Here is a 23,099-nt window from a genome sequence, read left to right on the forward strand (position 1 = left end):
GAGAATAAATGCCACATTTTTATTTTAAGAAAAGCACGTGTGTCTTGATTCATGCTCAATCATCCAGGTAAGGAAATCCCCAAAAAGTTGATTCTGTTCATCTGGATATATCGTTTTCCCGATGGTGCTACATCCAGATGAACAGAATCAACTTTTTGGGAAAAATCACATATATGTGTATTTATGTCCTTTGTCCTGTCTCCATCCTTCACCCCCAACCTATCATGACAGACGGCCATGATAGGTTGAGGTAGCCTGAGCCTAGATCTGAAAAAGTGAGATAGTGAGTACAAGCAGAGGAAATGGGCATCCTCCTTAGGGTGTCTTGGTTCTCCTTTAGGTAAGATTAGGTGCGGAGCGCAGTCATTGAGGCGGTACTCACTGTACAGCTGCTACACCTCCACATCAAAAGGAACCAACTGAGGTGGTTCAGGAATCTGACTAGGATGTCTCCTCGGCACTTTCTACATGAGGTGTTTTGGGCATGTCTTGGAGGCCCTGGGCAGGACATGCTGGAGAAATTACATCTAGCATCTGGTTTCGGAATGTCACAGTGTTTTCCCATGAAACTCTCAACTACTGTTGTTTTAAGCAATAAATCATGTTTCTGGAAACTACCAGATAAAATGAAGGTTTCATAAAACAACGTGTATACTCCTTTCACAGAGCTCTGCAAACTGGCTCTAACCTGAATAGGAGTGGGGTCTCCAGTACACATTAGAGTAATTAGACAATTCAGTGTCCTAAACTGGCAGATTTATGACATGGTAGTGGTAAAAGACAGATTTTGATAGTTCGTGATGGGGGTAGTACACACAGTTGCAAAGGCTTCATCACAACCTTGGTTTAAACAAGTCATTTATATTTATTCCATAATGTTGTATTGGATCAAAAAGTGCTTTTCCTCACGATCATTTCAAAGCAACAAGAAGGTTTGGTGGTGTATAGCTAAATGTCAGTATATTTTCACTACAAATGTGGAGCACGTTGTATGGACTGATAGAAGGAACACACTAAGGTGGAATTACTGAATCAATGTCTTGGTCACTGAGTTTGACCCATTGTCCTTTCTGCTGTCTCTCTTTGGAGCTTTGCTAAAAAGCCACCCTGAATCAAAGTCATTGTGTAGATGACGGTGAAGAAAAAAAGAGAGACAAAAAAGAAAATAAAGAAAGCTGCAGCAGAAAGAGGCTTTTCACGAATATGAAAAGGAACAGACTTACAGTTGGTTGATAAAACAGCCTTATCCCCCTGGACTGTGTGTGTGTTTCCATTTGGCTGCTTTACATCTAATGGAGCTTTTCAGTTACTTAGTCTCTTTTTAGCAAATGTATTCACTTTTACATCCATTCAATGGCCTCTCTCTTCTTTTAGGACAAAGCATAAAATGTGAGATGTTAACTAAGGCCGAATAAAAATGTCCCTCCCCTCTGTCTCAGTTCCCATCTCTAGGTGTCTCGGTTTCACACGCGTACATAAGCATACACGTTCACACTTTGTATATACAAGGCTGTACCCTGCATATGTCCGCAGTTTAGTTCAGTTTTTAAAAAAAAAAAAAATGCATAAACACATTTTTCTTTGTCTCAACATAATAGATTTCTCCTAAGTGAGCAAAATTGGCACGTTTGGTACCTTTTAGTGGAGGCGCTGGAAGCTTCCTCCTCTGATGGCGTGATGAGTCCAGGGTTTGAGGCTGTAATGAGAATATTACCATCGCTCATCTATTATAGTTCATTAAAATCAACAAACCAACCATATCTGACCATTTCTTTATTCCAATAACCATTCATTACTATATAAGCACAGACAAGTTCATCAGTTACACCAATACTCTTTAAAGACATTACATATGGCCTGAAAGTACAAAACAAATTGCAAAAGATTAAGCGTGCAGGAAGGCCAGTGAGTACCTTAGACTTTGGCTTGAGCTTGGAGAAGCGATTGCAGACAGTCACGTTCAGCCCAGCCGTTTTCAGAGCTGATATTCTTGCCTCAATGTTTGATATCTTAAAGCAAAAAGATGATTTTTTTCAAGAGAATTTAAGGAGGATGTCTCAGGTAATAGTTCTTCTTATCTTTGTTCAGGGTTTAGTAAGACTATAACATATGATTAGCAGTATAAAGATGTGTGCAAACAGTCATCGATCCTCTGAAGTACCTGCAGTTCAGACTGCTGGACTTGAGCAGCCGCGGTAGCCACTTGATCTTCCAGGAAGGCCAGCTCTTGGTCTGTTGTCCCACTGCTAATACTGCGGGCGCAGTGCTCTAGGTCTCCCAGTGCTCCCTCGAGGCCATACACTGCACCAGCAGCAAGATAAACCTGCACAGAAAAGAGCAAAACATTTAGTTCCCATAAGCACCACTGATTCAGGAGGCAAAACTACTGGGTGGAGGTGCTCTCTAGCTTACATTCTCCTCCATTTTGGTAAGTCTCTGGTCCAACCTGCGGGTCTCAGAGCTGCTGGATATGGGAGAAGCACTCATAGACTCAGAAGGGGTGTAGCTCTCGCCTCCCGCCTCACCAATCAGGTCCTCAGTAGCATTCAAAACCTTTAGCACCTCCGTGGTGATGCTGCAGAGCGAAGCCGCTGAGCACTTCTGCTCCAGTCAAAGAACAAATAGAATAAACAGACTGTTTGAATTCAAGTGAGATTAAAATGAATTCAAGTGAAATGTCCAGAAACACTGGAGTCAGAGAGAAAACCTTATTACTCACACTGTTAAAGAGACTTAATGTGTGAGAAAAGCAGAAAATGTCAAGCAAGTACATCTAATCTGTAAACATCACCTTAAGGGCAAGGGCTTAATGTAGTGTAATACACGTGAAATGATAATGAAAAATATATTTCATTTCGAGAGCAAGGGGATGTGACAAAAGGCAATTATGCAACTATTCAATTTTGGAACATTATGCAATCATTAGCGCTGTAAAAACATCCCCATTTCAAAAATGAATGTGAGCCAATAAAGATAATGCGGCATCATGTTTTAATCAGCTGCATTAGCCCCCTTTGGTTTTCACACTGTAAAGCCTTAAAAATAATAATACGTGAATAAAAAAGAACATTTTGCAGGTGACAAGTGCACATATATTTGTCACTCTGGTCGCCTAATTAATGTTTTGTGAGGACCCACATCTACACATGCTTGACCTGGATAAGCAGTCAGAGGGTGCAGAACAGGGATGTGAGAAATGGGGTAATGAGGTCTCAAGACAAAGCCAGAGAAGTGAGTCATCTTCAGTTGTTGTTGTTTTTTTTCTTAGGCTTTGAATTGGAAAATGATGGCACTGTGGACACATCATCTCTGGTCACTGAGCTTCAGGAAAGCAATTGCAGTTTGGATGTGAAGCTGAGGATTGGATCATTACTCAAAATAATCTAACATCTGCCAGTAGAGGAGATAAGATTGTCGATTGATGCCTCGGCTAATCAGGAAATGGAAATGACTTAAGTCAGCTGTGGAGATCTCTCATTTCAGCCAAACCCAAGCAGCCTGCCTCCAAATTCATGTCAAATAATGTGACAAATAATGATTCAAAAGTAAAGACGGTGAGTGAAGAAAGTTGCCGTTTCATCCTCTTGAGCTCATGTAAACACTGAGCAAGAATAAGAAATAGCAGTAAAGAGAGAAAGATGTTATTCCATAATGAATGAATAATTTGCTGAAGCTTTGATCAGTGGGATCGGAAGCACATCGATCCCTCTCGGGCACAGTGTGACAGTCCGAAAAGCCGGATTTTAGCCGGAGAAGGTAAGTGATGAAAAAGAGACGAGATGCTGGTTATCTTTTTTTCCTTTTTAAATCACTATCGATCGATCTTAAAAAAGAATGAGACGCAGAGATGGACACAGTGAGGTATCGATTTGGGTTGGTCAAAGGAGGAGTGGAGATGTGCTGATCCACTTCAAAGAAGTAGGCCATCACCCGTCTGATCAAACAGTCATCACAGACACTGATATCTCACTCCTATCAATGAGGAAAGTTGATCCTAGTACATAAAAAACAAAGAAACTAGTTTGATGCCTTTTGAATATAGGAATATGTCACACACAGGGAAGATAAATAAATAAGGAAGTCAGATTGGCGTACAGGAATAAAAAGTTGTTGTTCAACTTTTTTTCCTGTATCGTTCCCTCTGTGCATACACCGGGCCCAATTACCTTCTCCACCCTGAGGGCTAATCTCTAAAGCCTCAAATGACACCACCTGTGTCCACAGCAGTGGTTCTAGTGGGGATGAGCTCATAAGGGCATGAAAAGTAATGAACACAGGTGGTTGATATTTTGTGAATCTGGGATTATTTATTCAATATTCTTTGCTTTATGTCTATTTCTGTACACCATCCAGACCCTTACCTGCTGAAGATCACGTACGCTGAAAATGCTGTGAATTAGTACGACGGCAGTGAGCTACTCGGTTTTCATTCGGATTCATTTAATAAAGGCAAAACACTAGATATCGCTTCAAAAAGGCGCAAATATCACGGCTATGGTCACACGTTTTCCTCTATTCACATCGCACTGAGGCGTCCTGGCGGATTTGTAAAGGGAGCTGTGAAAGCCATCAGAAATAGATCACACCAGTACATGTGTCATACAAGCTGGAAGAGGCAAGCATTACTCATAGAAGCCCTTAGAATGAGTCTGCTTAATGATCAGCATCGACCCTCATGCCTCAGATGTATTGTCCAAGTGTGTACGTGTGTCCCATCTATCTGACTTTGTGTAGTTATTGATTTCTCAGTGCTGAGTTGATTATAAATGCAAAAAAAAAAAAAAAAGCAACTTTAAATATGAGCTGGAACAATACTTTTGACATAACAGATTGTAGTTTTGACATCTAGTTATTTAAAGTTTATTTTACCTGCCCAATATATGTCAAAAGTCATACATTAAACAATAAAGATTTCTGATAATACGCATACTTTTGTAGTGCACAAGAAATCAAAGTAATTTACAGTCTTAAACAGAAAAGTGAAGAAACGAATAACCTTCAGAAAGCCTGGAAACCTACTGCTCAACACACAGTCTCGCCCCTTGGAAGCAAAATGAAGGGATATGAGGGGTTTGCACAGCACTGTATGGACTGATAAAGAGTCCAAAAATTTGACCATTTTAATCATATGTATGCAATCATAATGCAATTTACTACAGTGCATGTAAATAAGATATTAAGGTCATAAATGAAATGGGATGGCTGCAGGTTTGTGTATCCTTGTGCATGACTTCCAACTACATCCTCTTTCTAGCCCTTATATCTCACCTGCTGTAAGACAGAGGAGAGCAACTGAAGCCTCTGAAGTTGCTCCAAGTCATTCTGTCCCACCTGACACATATGCACATACAGAAAGCACACACACGTTTACCAGGAACACACAGACCAGACAAAAAACTCAAAAACAACACAGCAAACCAGAGAAAACATGGGATGAGGGACAGATAATGACAGCACTGATTGTCAGGTAAATAACACAGGAGGTTGTGATAGGAAATAGATTTTGAAGGCACAAAAAAAAGAATTTAAAAGCTTACAAACAGGCAACAAACAGACTGCAATGCAAGTACATGCAGAAGACGCTCTGCAGATGAAAATCAAATCTTGTGTACATCTCCCCACCTGGTTGTTTGACAGCGCCCCCTCGTGGGAAGAAGGGGTAACAGCAGGCGAACTTGCACTGGATCCGCTCCTCGCTCCCCCTTTCGGTCCCGCTTCCTTCTCCGCATCTCGTTTATGTTGTCTCTTACTCTGCCTGTTGGGTTCTCTTTTGTCTCCTCTCTTTTGTTCCTGGTCTTCCACTTTCATATCTAAACTCTCGCATGCCTTCTCAAACCTCCTCTCCCGACTTCTGCCGTCTTCTCTCACCGAGGGACTCTTTATTAGCTTCTCGCTTCTTTTAATCTCTTGTCCGTTCACTTGTTCTACTGCTTCGCCTGCTCTCTCTCTTGATTTGTCACTCACTCGCTGCCTCTCTCGCTCTCTTTCCTTTGGCTTCAATTTCTCTCTCTGTCTGTCACTTTCTTTATCCGTCTGCCTGTCTGCAGGCCAGTTTGTGCACTCTTCCTCAGATGAGCTGCTGACTTTGCTGTTGGCACTGATGACCAGCTGACCAAGTCTAGACTGCAGCTCCCCTTCTAGAGGATCTCTGGTTGTGGATCCAGGCCCTGAGCTACTGGATGAGAGCTCTCGCCCCAGGGTCAAGGAGGGGGGCTGAGAAGGGCTGGGGACCGGTGAATTTGGCGCCAGTGTGTCCAGGTCCTCTGGCTCAGTTGTCATAGCATCTAATTTGAAGGCGTCTGGTGCAGCTGTGGCCACTGGTATAGTGTCAGATTTTGGCTGTTCCTCACTTAATCCCCTCTTCAGCAGGGCGTGGAGTAGAATACCACTGTTTTCCTTAAAGGTCGACATGTAAAATCAAAAGATAATTGTAAAAAATCGAGCAGGTAACCTATATTTGCAGATTTTAAAGACTAAAGCCTAACCCTAAAGAGAAAAGCAGCCTGAACTAGAGACCTTCATTTGGTTCCTTCTAATGGTGAAACAATGCTTTACAACCAAGCCGAACAGCCCCAATAAATAGATGCACAGATGGATTTTAAAGTGAGTTCCTCTTAACAACCAATAAGGAATCACTAAATTTTACCTGCGCTAAGGGGTAGACGGACTGTGGATGGCTCTGGCCTCCAGTCCTGTTTTGCTCTGATGATGACTCCCTCTTACTCTTCCTGCGTCGCCGTGATCTTCTGACGGGATCACTTTGCCTCTCCTCTGCCTCGCTACTGTCTCCCATCACCTGGGAACAGTGACAGGAAGTAAACAGGTACATGTGCCACCGTTACATATCAGATTAAAGCTTTCACATGATAACATGCTTTTCTTTCTAGGACTGTCTTTTGTTATCAGGTTTTAATTGAACGCAACTATTATTTCTGTATCTTTGTCGGCTCATTTGAGGCCTCTGCACCAAGGACTGCAAGTAAAAACTCACGTATCTTTTGTTCTCTATTGTTGTCTCTACTAAGAAAAAGAGCTAACTGGGGGGTGGGTACTTTTCACTTAAGGAACACGGAGTCTCTTTTCAGAGTACAAAAAAGTGTAACAGGGAGCATCCCCAGTTCTACAAAAGCAGTCATGACCTTTTAATCAGCAAATAAAGAGCTGTTGAGTAATTAATTGATATAGGACTTTAAGACTGATAGCAATACTGATATTTGGTAAAGCCAATACTCTGATATATCAGTCAATATTCTTTCTTTCTTCCTTTTAGAATCTCCCTAAAATTTCTCATGTGTGATTCTTCAGTTATGCTCTCTCCTGCTCTGCTGTTGATCAGCAGGTTGTTGTGCTTGTGATGATCTATACATGCATTTCCAACAGGCAAGTTGCAGAGTGCCCTCTGGTGGACAACATCAACACTGATAATATGGTTGAAAGGTGTTTGCAGATATTATAATTATAATATTTGCAGATATTAGTCCACCAACTACTTGGTATGGCTCTAAAATTCTCACTACAAAGGACAATATTTACATCTGACTTTGTAGAACAGGATAATTCAAAGACATCACCTTAGGGTTAAAGTTCACATCCAATGACTCTGATTGGACTGGGTATGGAGAAAAGTTCTGCTGAAGGTGTTGGTGATGCAGCGGCTGGTGATGAGGGTGAAGGTGTGTATCCGGTGGTCCTTTCTTCCTCATCAGATTGTGGGGTGGTTTACGGGGACACGCAGAAAGCACTGACGAGGCCTCGGAGTCTGAGTTGAGAGTCTCTGTGTTGGTGTACTGCCCCGAGGATGGTGAGGTGACCGGGAGATGCTGAGTGTAAATCCACTCGGGGTCGTGCTGGGAGTCCGTGTAGTAAGTCTCATCTGACAGTTTGCGGCGAAACTGCCTCAGCGCTGCACCCCAGCCACCTTCATCATCCTCCTCTGAGTCAGATCCCATCTCGTCGTAAGCGGAGACAACGCCAGACTCCTTTTCCAGCACGCTGAACAACAGGCTCTTCCTCTTGGTGAGCAGGCTGGGCCGAGACAGCTGGGAACTGTGCAGGGCAATCCAGTTGCCGTCTGGACTCTGGAGCACTGAAGAGGCACCTGGATGAAAATCACAAGCAGCAGCAGGAAGTATAGAAGAACGGAGTCAACTGCAGGGATTCAGAGAGTACTAAATAAATTCAATATCCATACTCTCAATAAAATTATATGAGGCTAATATAGAGCAATGCATGGGGTAAATTTCTACAAATAATTTGTATGTCTTTGTATGTATGTGCATCTTTACGACATGTAAAAGTAAATCTATGGCCTTTGTCTAAAAATCTTTAAATCTATTCAGTTATGCATCTACACAAAGTTATATTTAAACTGATAAAAGCGAAATGGAAAGCTGCTCAACCAAAAAGAGTCTGTGAGTGTGACTTTTACTCGAGTTATCCAGGCGATCCATGCTCTTCCAGGTGGGTAAAGATGTGGCCGCCTTTGGCTCCCTTTTCAGAGAAGCGTATTCCTGCAAGCCGTCGTTGCCGCCACCGGCCTCAGCTACATCCTCCTCTGGACCCTTCTCTGGGGAGTCGTCACTGGTGAGAGAGAACGCTGACCGCAACCGCTGCAAGAACAAACATTGACACACACACACAGGTAAATACAGAGAAATATGACACAGATCCAAAGAATGGTACACAACTCTGTTGACAGGTTCTTTCTTTTTTTTTTAGTTTTTTGTTGACAGGAAGTTCAGACAGATTTTTAGCTGAGAAACAGAGATAACTGGCACTTGGCCAGAAAATATAATATCCATATATAGTAATTAAGTAATACACATAAGAGCATTTGGTCCATCTGGACAATTCACTTCCTGTCCAGCAATAAAAAAAACCCTAAAACGTCACTACTATGCCGGCTGTAATTTACCATTCTCACCAGCAGGTGGAGCTATAACACTGAGCAAATATCTACTAAGCAGTTCCTGTGATTCTTTCTGTGCGAAACAAATAAAAGTTATACATTTACATTAGCTCAAGATTTTAATATACTAAATCACTAGTCATTTATTACTTAATTTTTGTGTATTGTGTATTTTTGTGTAATATTTGTGTATCTGTGGAACAACATAATTTACATTCATGAGAGCTTTTTGGTGCATTTTACATTTGACAGCTTTTAGGAATAGTGTCTGATCTGTACTCTGGCGTCAATTCGAAAAATAAGCTAAGCTAAGCTATACTTTATTCTTCTCCCAAATTTGAGAAATTAATTGCAGAATTAAACACACAAAAATTCCTCTTTAAAAAGGGTGGGGTACAACATTAAGGTTTAGTGTTACACCGCGTAAGTACGCATGTGAGTGTAAATCTGCATGCTTTGTCTGTCAGTGAGTGGTTTTGTAGAGAGCTGATAAACACAGCTTATCCCATGGCAGGCAGAGCAGTCGAGGAGGATCCCTGCGTATTTCACAAGACTTTGATCTTCACTGAGTGAAACAGCAGGAAACTGAAGGCAGAGCAGCCTTGATGCTCTGCACACACACAGGACGATGACAAATCTCCAGGAGTCCTTGGTGACTTGTAGTATGCCAGGTTTGTGTACTATTGATTTGCCTATGTGTTCCTGTGTGAGGACTTGCTGTAGTTGGCATATTGTATTATCTTTTTTCAAAAAAAAGGACCTTTCCCTCAAACCCTCAACAGTAAGTAAACTCTTCCAGAATTCTCCAACACATCATTAAGAAAAATTAGTATTAAAAAAAAAGAGTCTGAGGAAAAAAATACAGCTTATATTAGGAAATCTAATCGTACTACCTAATTTCAAGTGACTGCATTCACAATTAGTCAAAAAAAGAGAACCTGTCATCGGTGGGTCACGTACAGAGCAGTATGTGATCCATGCTACTAAGAAATCACACACTGTAGTGCCTCTTAGAAGTGTCTCATTGGCTATGTCCTTCTTTAATATACCGGTTATGCTTTATCTGTATTTATTCTGCATGTTTGTTTTTGACTTAAATAGAGATGGCTGAATACGGCAGCATGACATGCTCCATATGTCCCAACAGTTTAGACTGACACAGGGACTCACATAGAGAGAGTAGGAGGTTTTGAGCGGGTCTTGTGGTCCTTGTGATGAAGTGTGAGGCTGAGAAGGAGAGGGCAGTTCACTGGGCTGGATCAGAGACTGAGACTGAGGCCAGACAAAGTCAAACTCTGTCTGCATCTCTGAACGCTTCCTTCTCTGGATGATCTGAGGGAAAAGAAAAAGAAAAAAAGGAAGTGAAGAAGGCGATGAGGAGAGAGAACATGACAGAGACTGTGCATACAAGCTATGAGGCGTACACAACAAGCTTTTTAAAAGGATGAACTAGAATAATAAATGCACAATGGAAAGCAGAAATGCGCTCGTACAACAGAATTTTATGTTTAGCCATTAATAATTTTTAAAGCGATGATTTAATTTTCATTTAAATTTTATTGTAACATTATGTGCTGAAATCTTCAAAGTATTTCATTTCCAGTGAACTGATTTCCAACACGTTTGACTTTAAACTCAAAGGCAATCAAACAACTGCAGATCCTGGCTCCACTCACTATCTGCATGCAAATTAAATGCCATGTGTAAAATTAAAGCAGTTGTCACTTGAATTTTAAAGTAATTTATGCAGATTTTGACACTCTAAATTATCATTTTCGAAGACCTTCTGCTCTTTTCTTGCTTGAAAATTATTTCCTGTGCCATATTTCACTAAAACGTTATATAAGTGCAATGACTTCTGTTTGAAATTATAGAGTAAAAGCGTAATTATTTGTCAATCCATTTGTAAAGGGTGGAGAGGAAAGGCATAGCCTGAAGTGCTACATTTTTTTTTATTTTGAAAGATTTTAGCTGCAATTAATGCTTCCACATAAAAGAGACGAATAAACCTGCAGTAAAGTAATACCTACTTTTTGTACAATGGTTGTGGCGAGTTCTTCTATGAGCTCCTCTTTGTGGTCCCGCAGATACCGAGCCTCATTCTGTTTCTCCTACACACACACACACACACACACACACACACACACACACACACACACACACGCAGCATATTCAGTTCAAAGTGAATGTGAATTACCAAGAGAGAGTCTGTGCAAAGGTCTTTGCCAAAAACCATGACTGTATCCCGCTGATACTGAGACCAAGAGGGAGGCAAGAGTAGAGGAGAAGTAAGAAGCCATGACAGTGATATAGGGGATTGAAAATATGGGGATGGAGAGCAGGAAGGCAATACGAAAGCTCTGAAAAGTGGGGGGAAGAAAAGGAGAGACAGAGGACAAGAGAAGGAGAGGAAGAAGGGGAAGAGAGGGATGTCTTACCAAGCTGTCACTGAACTCCTCTGCCTTAGCAATGGCCTCCTCTATAGCCTCCTCAGCAACACGCAGGGCGACTGTGAGTGTCTCTGCCATACTGTGCCCTGATAACACAACACAGCGCACACAAAAATAAATGCATGCATACAGAGTTCCCTTAACCTTCCCTCCCCTGTGGATGGTGATAGTGATCCACTGCTTCGCTCCAGAATGAACTAGATTACATAGAGAAAAGTAATGGGCCACATACACCTACAGTATCGACTTGAAACCCATGCCACAAAGCTCCCGGTGCACAGCTTTTGTGCTGATGTTAATGCCAATGGAGATTCGGTTCTATGCTGTTATTGAGTAAGCAAAGCGTCAGAGACTTTTATTAAGTCCATCAGCACTCTGCACAGAGAGACACAGACACCGCTTAATTAACTTTACACAAACCACTCTCAAATTCAGTCTTTAAACGGCCAAATTTTTCAAACGTTTGTAAAGGCGCACTGCATGGCTAGTGCTTGATTTTATAAATCAGCGGCAATGGGACTGAAAAGACCTGAATGCAAAGATTTAGAGGAGTGGCCTAATATTTTGGTCCATTTGGCGCATTTAAATGACTATTTCCTGAAATTTCCTACAGACATTCATAGTTTCCTAGAGCCCTAAATTACCTTATTTGAGCTTTTTGCACAAATTTTAGTTTCTAACTATTGCAGCAGTCATGCCATTGAAATTAGACAGGTGCTTTCTATTGTAAGGTAAAGACCCTGCATTAATACAGAGAAAACCCCAGCAATCGGACAACCCTCTACGACTAATTGGTTGGCAACAGTGGGAAGGAAAAACTCCTTTTAACAAGAAGAAACTGGCGCCATCTGCTGTGACCTGTTGGGCACAAGGGAAGGGACTGTGGAAGGGTGCCTTCTGTCCTGAATGTAATTATAATAGCTAATGGTTAAACACAGTGGTGTAGAAACACAGTGAAAAAGAGTGAGTGAAGAAGAAATGCTAAGTGTTTAATGGGAGCAGCCTGAGACCATTGGTGCATAATTAAGGTAGGTTTTCAGGGTCACCTGATCTAGTTCCATCTCCTTTATCAAAAAGGAAGTTTTAAGCTTAATCTTAAACAGTCTGTCTCCCAAATCCAAACTGGGAGCTGGTTCCACAGAAGAGAGTCCTGAAAGCTGTCGACTCTGCCTCCCATTCTACATTTAAATACCCCAGGAGCCACAAGTAAACTAGCAGTCTGAGAATCAAGTGCTCTATTGTGGTGATATGATACTATGAGGTCTAAAAGATAAGATGGGGACTGATTATTCAAAATATTATTCAAAATGCTAGATTTAACAGGGATCCATTGAAGGCAAGATAATATGGGAGAAATACGCTCTTTCTCCTTCTAGTTCCTATTTAGTGCCTGCTTAGTGCTGATGTTGCTAGGATGCTGAAATTCAAACGATTTTATTTAATGTGTACAACGACCCTCAGTTTGACTCATACTACGATTATTTTACCCTTGCTGTAAATCATCATAAAAGAGCGCAGTTTTGTTGGCATTTCTGACACACCTATAAACACAAATACACACATACACACATTAAGCATATGGTATTTTTTTCTGCATGGGCCTTTTAGAAGTTGACATTATCTAAATGGCAGATCTTGATCACTGCACACAGCAGATAATTACCAGTAAACAAACAAAATTGGGTTTGTTTATTGTCAGCCGCATATCTTGTTAGCATATTTATCCATTTATGAAAGCGTACGTGTAAATATAATAAGCATCCACAAGAAAATCTGCTGTCTGTGGTGAGCACAGGGCGGGAATTTTATTTATGTGCACTTTTGCATGAAAGGAGGTTTATTTGCATTTGCATCCAGGAGATATAGAAAAGCACAAGCATGCTGATTCTACCTGTGGCTGGAATTACTCATCTGCAGTGCCACAAAACGCCGCCCTCCCATCACCGCATCCCTCACCTTCGCTCTGCTTGTAGAAGGCGGAGTCACTGCCGCAGACGCTGCCATCGTTGTCGTTGCTTCCCTCGTGAACGCTGCTTTCTGAAACACAGAGGTCGTGAAACGAAGCCTTCAGATAAAAGCTTTCAAACACAGCCTGTCATAGAACTTCAAATATCCTGCGTGTATCATTCCAGAAAATAGAATCGCCGCATGCTTTTTTTTTTTGTTCTGTCACCACGTTAAAAGTAGGTTACACTGCCAATGTCACCAAGACCTCTTTTTCTACTCTCGTCAACTGGATTTCCAACTGCACTTTTGTCATCTTGTCAAGTTGTATTGTTTCGCTTCTTCGACTCGGCGCCATTTCCCAATTGTGATGTTTAAAAGAAAAAGAAAAAGAAATAAACAAAAATAAGATGACAGTTGAAAGAAAATGACAATTCATCTGATAATTCCCTTTGCCTTTCAAACAAATGACATGTTTTTGCTCACCAAGAACATTTTCTCTTAAGCATCACAGTGCAGTGGTGTGTTGTTTTTCCGGTGTGTGTTTTATGTCTAATTCAGGCCAAATCTCTTGTGAGTCTGTGCTATATTTGTGCAGTTATCTTTTTTTGAGCAAATTTCTAAAATCTAGAGTTACAACAAAAGGGACGTTCCTTTAACTCAAGATGGAAATTTGACAGGTCTACTTAAAGAGCTGTGAAACCCCAGAGAAGGAGTAGTAGTTACTATGTGCCCGCCTTCAAAACCAAATATTCCCTTAGTGGCCCATTAACTCCTGTTAGATATCTCCCCTGTGGTTCCCATTTATTGTGGCCTTTCACATCAATCTAGCTGTTAAAAAAATGAAAAGGGAGCACGTGGACATGCAGATTTTAAGAAGACAAACTGTCAGATGACACCAGAGAGCTCTCTGGGTGAATTTCCAACTTAGCCTCTGATATAAGTCCTTCTCAAACATGAATCCTTGCTCTTTTTCCGTCTTTGGTTTTCACTTCAGCTTGTTTCCACTTAGCACTCGGAGCCAAAACAAAAACCAAACTTCTACTCAAAGCCTAGGCTTTGTCCCAACATTTCAGCCCCTGCTGCTAACAAAACCCACAAGCAAGACTAAATTCCATGATTCCCACTCTTGGCCCGTCTCCTATAGCTTCTGCCGTTAATCTAGCCCCGATGCTGCTCCTGTTGGACGGGCTGCTGTCACTGACTAAATACACAGAAGCAGCAGAATGTGCCCGATGGTTTGGTGCAAGTCTGCCACTGATCTCTGCCACAGCTAACTGCAACACTGCCAAGAAAACAGGCAAAACCATTACAGAGCCATCACTCTTTCACACTCCAGTGTTTCTATTGGATGAAAGGTGGATTTCTCCCCTGAATATGTACATTTTGCAAGGAGCAGCAATAAGTCTTACAAAAGGCTTTCAGCCTGGGTTTAATGGGTCCTACGGATGAAAAAAGGAAGCCAAGTAAACAAAAAAAACAAATCCATCAAAATTACAGAAACAGCATTTTCTCCATTCCCCCATGAGAGCAGCAGTAACAGAGCCAGCTGTCAGCCGTGCTGTACTAGTCCAACTCTACAGCAAGATGAACTACTGTTTGTCAAAGCTCTGCAACATTATAGTGCAGAGCCCGAAAGCCTCTAAACTGCTATATTACTCCTTTCTGACCCCCAGAAAAAACAATGTTGAACGTGCCTCTACGCACGGCTTTAAAGTCGCATTGGCCTCACTCTACTTTGAGGAGTTGTCATAGATTTTGCGCTGCCTCGTGCATGTCCACTTGTAAGCCCAGTTGTCCCAGTTGCAGTAAGGTATAACAAGTCCCCAAACTATTACACGCTCCACACCTCCTTTCCTCCTCCAAAGTTGTCTCACCTTGACTCACACGGAGTCCAACAGAGTGGTACTGTTCTCGCTTGGTTAGAGCTGAATTATAGTTTCTGACAGTGTGGAAGGGGACAATAGGTGGGGGAAATTACCTGCAGCTGCTCAGGACAATGTAGACACAGAAAAGACCGCTGTCACAGAAAGTGACACGCCTCACAAGAATCACACAGACACACACCGACTGGTAGGAAAGTGGGTGGAACTGCACGTCGACACAGAGGAGGAAAATCTTTCTTAACCTTAATGGAAGCAGCCTGGAGCACGCTGTCGTTTATTCAGCGTATATTCATCACCGACGAGCACTTTACAAATTTAACAAAAAGTGCCTCCGCTCGCGACGAGCTGCAAACGCAAAATTGACTTATCGCATAATAAAGTGAATACGGCAAATGTGTTGGCAAACAGTTGCTTATTTAACATTCCCCTCACCGACCGTTGAACAATATATCTGTCTTACTCCATTTGTAATGCTCTACTCTGCTCACCAGCAAAGTTGGGAATGTTTTCAGCAAACAGTGATTGGCTGGGTAGTGAATGCTTGATTTTTAACCTACATTAATTTTTCAAAGCTCATTTCACGGACAGAGTCGCCTGCTGCGGCTTGGAATTAGGTCGAAAACAGCCGTGAAAACAAAACAAAAATTTTTAAATGAAAGGCACAATTAGCTGGACAATTTCTAAATAAAATATATACCTGGATGTCCGTTTTTAATAAAGAACAAAACGAAAAACAACGATGCACATTTGTCACTTAAAATCCTTTTTAAATCCTTGGAGGTGTTTTATTCTCATTTTGTGCTATGAGACACTAAAATATGGGCTACGTCTGAAATCACTGTTTTGTTCACTCATTCACAAATCTCTACATACCTGCATAATAAGTATGAATAAGCAGGTGTGGGCACTGCTGAAAAATGAGTCATGTGGTGTAAGGTATTTCCCCAAGTAACCTTTCCATATGGAAGAAGTGTAAAATTTTTCACCCAATTTAGCTGAACTGGAGAGCACAATACCAAAAAAAAAAAAAAAGGGATGCAGATTAGGAGTCAGATGCACTATTATCATCATCATCATCATCATACTATAATGATCATACAGTATGTCTGTATATTTGTTTTGTATCTTATATCTGTCTTTATGCTTCTGTATTGGTTATTATGTTATCTGACTTTTAGACCGGAAGGTTTTTTCTTTGAATTTGGTTCCTTACTGTCGTAGTAGAATTCCTTGGTCATGTATTACATCCTCTGTTTGTAGCCTGTCTACATTCTAGTTCATTTTCCTTTTGTGAACCTTTCCTGTCTCCCCATTCGTGTTCCCATGTCTCTCTGGCTGTCAATATCCCTGTTTTGCCAAGTGCGCGTGTCATAGTCTGGTTCTCAGTATGTGTGTTACTTCCTGTTTTATTTTGATAGTCCCTTGTCTTGTGTTTGTGATGTTCAGTCTGTCAGTCAGTTCAGCTTGTTGTCAGTCTGTCAATAAGTTCCTACATCGCCCTATTATAGTTATAAATGAAAATGATAGTTTCTTGTTTTCATGGTCTTTTGCCAGCAACAAAGTTAAGTTCACCTCTTTCTGCTGAGTCCTGCATCCAGGCTGCTACTTTCTGCTAATTCTTTTATACATGTTTGTGAAGGCACACTAAACAGCTAGGGACTGAAATGCAAAGATTAAGAGGTGTGTTCCAATGCTTTTGTCCATATAGTGTATAATGGATAAATACAATACACTACATAGGCTAGTATGTAGTAGTATAACTCCACAGTATGTGTAACCAGTTAACTACACAGGCGCTTCAAATTACAGCTGCACAGACAGAACTAGCAACGTTATTGACTTTTCTAACTGACCAGTTGAGAGCAGTTTACTGTATAATTAATAGCTTTGGTGTGTTTGTGGAAACAGATGTTGACACATGAAGGAGGATACAGAGTCCACACAGAAACACTGTCTGAGAGGCTGCAGTGTGCATCATACATCTTCAGGACACTGGGGCGTGCAGCCCGGATCTCAGCTGACCCTTCTCACCCTGGACACAGTCTGTTTGACCTGCTCCCCTCAGGCAGGAGGCTCCGGTCCATTCGCACCAGAACCTCTCGCCACAAGAACAGTTTCTTCCCCTCTGCTGTTGGACACATGAACAATAACCACATGACTGTCCCCGCCACTAACACATGACCCTACGCTGTGTCACTGCATCATTTCATGTCTGGCACTGATCACCACCTGCACTCATGTATATATCTTTCTACGTAGCACTCATAATTCTTATTCTCATGTATATATCTCATGTATATCTCATGCACATATCTTTCTTTCTACATAGCACTTTAATTCTTATTGTCTGCACTGAAGCACCGCAGCAATTTCCTAATGTTGTAAACCTCAACATCTGGCAATAAACCCATTCTGATTCTGATTCTGATTCTGATTCAGCTCCAAAGGCTGAATTAATACAACCAAATGAGGCAACATTTGCTGAGTGTTGTCAATGGCAGTGTGAGAATAAGCCAGAGGCTCAGCGCAAGAGTCCCATGTGAACAGTGTGAGTTGGCAACCATGCTGATGACGTTTAAATATGCAAAGTATGTTGCCCCCGGAGACTGCTGACTGAAAATGTTACCGTGCTACAACGCTGATAGCGATTTATGACTGATTTATGAGCAAACGCACTAAAGTAAGATTGCAAAAATAGTAAATAATATATTTGCTAAGGCATACACCACTGTGAACACACTGATTTCTGGATTTCGCCCAAAGAACGTCTATGCCTACAACCTTAACAAGCTGATGGATGTAGCTAGCATATTGCTCAAGAACCTCCTTGTCCTTCTAGAGTGCTTCAATCTTCAACCTCTTTAATGCTCCATATATACGACAGAAGCAGTGTAGAGTCAGATTTTATTAAATTTTAAGGCATTACAATTAGATGAAGAACTTAATCTAGTTCATGCGTTGTCTTACAAGAATAAAACCGTGTATGGATATTGAATAATATGGTTTAATAGGCCACTGCGTGCAGCAGAAATCCAAATTCTTTGCTGTGTTGGAATAAAAATATTGAATACAAAAGCAAGAAGAACTGCATGCTCGCATAAACAATTTGGGTTATGTTGATTGAAATAAATAGAGTGTCATAAAACAGACTATGCGGAAAGACAGAGGAAACAAAAGAGAGTCAGGGTGCATGAATAAATGAGCCAATAAAGCTCCACTTAGAGCATTCCTGAAGTGCCAGCAGCAGCGGCAGCAGGAGGAGGAGAGTCTGGGCCGTTTCCTTTCAATTACTATGCAGCATCTGGCAGCACATACAGTCTCATAAACAAAGTCCTCAGAACAATGGCTTAACTGACAGAGTGTCTGTTCACATCATGAAAGCCTAGGTAGTGAAGAAAAGTAACGTTTATTTATCTGTGAGAATTTGGCATTTTACTTATTTCCTTATTTGAGATTATGTCAAAGTCATTTAGATCTATCATGAAATGTAAGACACACGATGTAGGGTGTTTGATGAAATAACTTCATCCAGGTGGGGCTTCTAGCACCGGGAAGCGTGTGGGTTCATGCGTGATGAGAAATTAATTAGTATTGGGGCAAACACAGCCTTTAAAGTTCAAATGATGGCGGCGAGCAGTAAAATGAAGGAGAAAAATGTTTCCACTAATTAACTGCAGCTTTCAATTTTTTTTCCCCACTTCTGAAAAGCAACCAAAGCCACCTGCAGACCGCAATTACTTAAAAGGACTGACTTGATGACTTGAAGCAAGCAGCCGATTGGACTAATCTTTCTAATGCAGGAAACAGGTCACGAACAATGCTGTTTAATGACTCAAGAATGCAGCCCCGAGTCAGCGAAAATGCTCATTTGGGAGAAGAAGAAAACATTAATCCCACACAAAGCAGTGCATGAAAGAAAAAGATAAAAACAGACATTATGGCAGAAAATCTTAAGAGGTTAGACATTAGTGTAGGAGTAGTTGAAAAGAGGAGTGGGATGTAGAAAAACTACTAGAAATAATACAAGGTGGTATTAAATCCAGGGGCTAAAGATCAGACCTTTCAGTGCATCAACACACACACATACTGTATCTAAATGAATGCCAGCAGATACAGTTGACTTGTTGACACCACTAAAAGTCCAAGCCTTGTAGTTGTTTGCTTTAAACGTCAGTAGCTCTAGGCTCCCGGTTAACATTTTGCCCTCATCTTAGCACACATACAGAGCACTGTACTAAGAGTCACCAAGCTTTCAGCTCAAAGAGCCCAGCCAATCAAAAGAAAAGATCCCACAAATGCCAATAAATGATTTCCATGACTGTCTGGTGGAATAGCTTTATCGTAAAAGGTGCAAAAGAAGGTCTCAAATGAGGACAAATCTCCTAAAAATAAAAAAATATACATAAAAATGATCCAGGAGACCCTTGGGTTTTGTTACTACATTTCTCTTCTTCTGCACTATTTTAGCAGAACAGCACGAAGACAGACTCAAGGTCACTGTTCACATTGTCCTGTCAGTGACTCACTAGATAAGCTACATGTAACCTACTGCATAGCAGTTCAGTGCTGAAGGTTGAGACTTTAAATCAGTCAGTGGACAGAAAAGGATCAGACCAGACCTCGTTCAGCAGCATTTAAAAGAAGTTGCCTCATGAGCACATAAAATAAAAGCTGAGCCAATGTAAAGCATTGTATTTGAAAGCAATCTGCTGTTTGCATGGAAACACATTCTGTATTATTGTAGCTGTGCTGAAGCTTTTTATCACCACATGTGAATTGTGTGAATCCAGTTTTGCAATATGCATCACATTCAAAAGAATGAGAAAAAGAAAAGAGACTCAGAAGAGAAAGATTTGCACAAATGTTTGCAGCTACACATCAAACATTTGGAGTTACATCAGGTTTACTCACACGCCTGCTCCTCTCTCCCTCAACTTTCTCACTACTGAGAACTGAAGGTGATACGATGCCGGAGGATTTCTCAAGTCACTGTCACCTTCCTCGATAGGTAAGCCTCCCGAGCAATTGAAGGGATGTGACAGCAAACACAAAAGGCAGGAGAAAAGTAGGACATCAGTAATCCTCCATTTGAAATGAATGAGATTTAAGTGTCAGAAAAAAAATTCACCATTCCTGCTCTTGATCTTTTATAACCAACTCACCGTGCTGCGTTTCATGGCGAATTTTATGATGTTATACCATAAAATGAGACTGGAGAGGCAGGGAGATATCTATAAACATTACATTGTGATGGAGATATTTAATCCAAAGCTAATCTGTCATAAAAAAAATTGCCAATGGCCAATATCCAACATTGGCTACTGCACTTAAACCAGTTTACCACAGTGGAACAGAAATAGATTTTAGAAAGAAGCACAGCTTTTGCAAAAGACATGAACATGGAACAATATTTATTTAAAGTAGGCAGCCACTTTTTTAAGCACACCTGTTCGACTGCTCAACAGCAACTCGACAGCAAGAACCTACTGACACCATCAGATACAAGCGTTTTAATTTCCTAAGCTGCAAAGCAGACAAGTGGCTTACACTAAACTAATTTCGAAGTTTGAATAACTATGTTTGACAAGGTACTAGCAAGATGCCACAATTTAGATGACAGACACCTTTATTATGTATAACCAAACACCTAGCCGTGCTCCAGCTACAAAAAAGTTGATTACCAGCACGTAAAGCTCAATAACATCACATCAGGGTTGTGCCGCTGGACAATGATGTCAGGGACTGATGATGGTCATTTGCTCTTCACACACTACTCTCCATTTAATCTTTACTTATTATTCATCTTTGACTGTCTTCTGCAGTGTGTCTTTTGTCCTGACGTCCTCACATCACCACCAGCCAGTTACAGCAGACCCTGATAGGCCCCTCCCTGAGCCTATCGGAGATTTCCTTCCTTCCTTTTCCTTCCCACTGTCACCAAGTGATTGCTCAAAGGGCATTGTTTAAATGTTGGCGTTTTCTCTGTATTACTGTAGGGTCTTTACCTTACAATATCAAGCACCTTGAAGTGGCTATTCCTGCTGGTACTACATAAATAAAACCGAATTGAACTTAACTGAATTGATGAAGGTGCCTGTGCAGACAGAAAGGCCCCAGCCAGATAGATCCAGAACACAGGAATCCTCTTATCCCATCATGGAAGTGGCCAGTGTTGTTTCGACAGGTTTGAGAATCAATGATTACGTAGCACTGCAGTTCAGGTCATTTCAGTGGGAAGAAAATGACCGAAGACAGAATCTGTGGGCCCCCTCCCACACTGTTGTTAGTGTTTCCAACCTTGGCGTCAGCAGTTTTGTACTCCTGCGTTGATGCCAGCTTGGAACTGATTCTTGATATTTCATATCAGTATTAAAATTTAAATGGATTCATACTCTGTCATGTGCTCTGTGTGCATAAGAGAAAGAAGTGCTTTCCCCTCTAGCCTCTTGCCATGACACTATACCATATCTCTGCTGTTTTCTGTCACATCTAATAGCCTCAGTTTGTTGACATGTAGGCTCTTATTCGCTGCAAGAGTTTAATACTAAAATGTTTAAGAGAGACTAATGCACAATTAAAAACAACCGCTGCACACATTTCTTTTAATTTGATGCTATATTCCCCATCAAAGGCATTAATTACTAATTTAACACACATCCAGATTAGTGCTTTGCATCTGCCGATCCACTTAATCAGACACTTGGATCAGTTCTGAGAAAAGCAAAGAGAATAGATGGATGGATGATTCCCTTTAAGTCTTCTATCTGTTGTCACTGATATGCGATTTGCTCGTCTTCAGAGAACGTGGTCACCAACACTTCATCCATTCTTAATGCGAAAAAGTCCCCAGGCGCCAGATTGATCACGCAGAGCAGCACTCGTATCCTTCCGTGCACACACAGACTATTGCCACAAAGGAGCATCGCTGCCTTCAACAGGAAAACATGGACGTGAAAGCACAAAGAGCATGTTCTGTTCCTTGCGTGACCTTCTCTTTGTCCTCAAAGAGAAGGTCGCACTCTCTCTTTGGAAACACGATAGATGTAGAACAGTCACATCACTCCCACCGGCCGTCATGGCAGCTGACATTTCACACTCGTGTGGAACTGATTTCACCTTCAGTGGCCCCTCGGTGATGAAATATTTAACATTCTTTTCTATGAAAGCAGACTATATTTCACATATAGCCGGGGATGGTTTATGAAGCCGCTTTTCTGTATGCATGAAGAAAAGAGATTATTAACATTCTGGTGGAGTTTCTGGGCTACATAACAAAAACTTATTTTTCTCGAAGCAAAACAGACCAAATGAGATGGTGCAACATCGGCTTGTTAATGAGCAACATCTTTATAATTGATCCCCCCACCACCACCCACCGCAATCTATTGCTGATTTACTTGCTGATCTTATTATTCTGTTGAAGCTCAGCAGTTCTGATGTAAATCGTGTTAATCTGTTTCCCTTATAAACTTGTCAAAACACTTGACATTAGCAGCCAAAAAGGAGGTTTTAGGAGCAATTTTCTTAAAGTCAAAGCCCTTACTTTTCTCAGCTTTAGCTCTGTCTTTTGATCATTTTTTAAAATATCTTTTGAGTTAGTTTGACAGAACACAAGATAATGTATTTAATACAAACACAAAAATGAAATATAACCTCTGACAGTGAGGACATCCACAGCTCTCCTGTACAAGCCACTAATATCCAGACACACACACAGAACCTGAATGGCCTGCACACGTCACAGCATATCCATATCATATGGGCAGTCCGTTAGCCAGTTACTGGGAGTGGGTGTGAGTGGGTATTTGAGAATTGGAAGCGGTGTAATCTACTGGTTGGTTCAGGCAAGCTGGAAGACCATGAGCAGAGTCACATAATCCCTCCTCCTCCTCCCCAGATGGAGGAGAGGAG

At 41.2% G+C, this 23,099-nt stretch overlaps 1 protein-coding gene across 4 annotated transcripts in view; it reads right to left on the minus strand.

The window, feature by feature from the left end:
- The window catches only part of myripb (myosin VIIA and Rab interacting protein b), a 126,395-nt gene that overhangs the window by 2,757 nt on the left and 100,539 nt on the right, over positions 1-23,099 (minus strand). For 2 of the 4 annotated variants that reach the window (XM_086306074.1, XM_086306076.1), the window contains exons 5-17: positions 13,315-13,395; positions 11,347-11,444; positions 10,939-11,019; positions 10,079-10,240; positions 8,429-8,609; positions 7,572-8,098; positions 6,647-6,796; positions 5,623-6,396; positions 5,269-5,331; positions 2,413-2,601; positions 2,162-2,323; positions 1,914-2,009; positions 7-1,696 (exon numbers count right to left, since the gene is read on the minus strand). In XM_086306074.1, the coding sequence (XP_086162200.1) occupies positions 1,547-1,696; positions 1,914-2,009; positions 2,162-2,323; positions 2,413-2,601; positions 5,269-5,331; positions 5,623-6,396; positions 6,647-6,796; positions 7,572-8,098; positions 8,429-8,609; positions 10,079-10,240; positions 10,939-11,019; positions 11,347-11,444; positions 13,315-13,395 (2,714 nt within the window). In that variant the 3' untranslated portion in view covers positions 7-1,546. Of the gene's footprint in view, positions 1-6; positions 1,697-1,913; positions 2,010-2,161; positions 2,324-2,412; positions 2,602-5,268; positions 5,332-5,622; positions 6,397-6,646; positions 6,797-7,571; positions 8,099-8,428; positions 8,610-10,078; positions 10,241-10,938; positions 11,020-11,346; positions 11,445-13,314; positions 13,396-23,099 lie in introns of those variants that run through there. The other 2 variants (XM_086306077.1, XM_086306078.1) reach the window with 2 other exon arrangements.

Source organism: Aulonocara sp. 'chitande type north' Nkhata Bay, linkage group LG9 (assembly GCF_057382095.1).
Source record: "Aulonocara sp. 'chitande type north' Nkhata Bay isolate Kocher_YH1m ecotype deep benthic linkage group LG9, A_spYH_male_GT1.1, whole genome shotgun sequence".
NCBI lineage: Eukaryota > Metazoa > Chordata > Actinopteri > Cichliformes > Cichlidae > Aulonocara > Aulonocara sp. 'chitande type north' Nkhata Bay.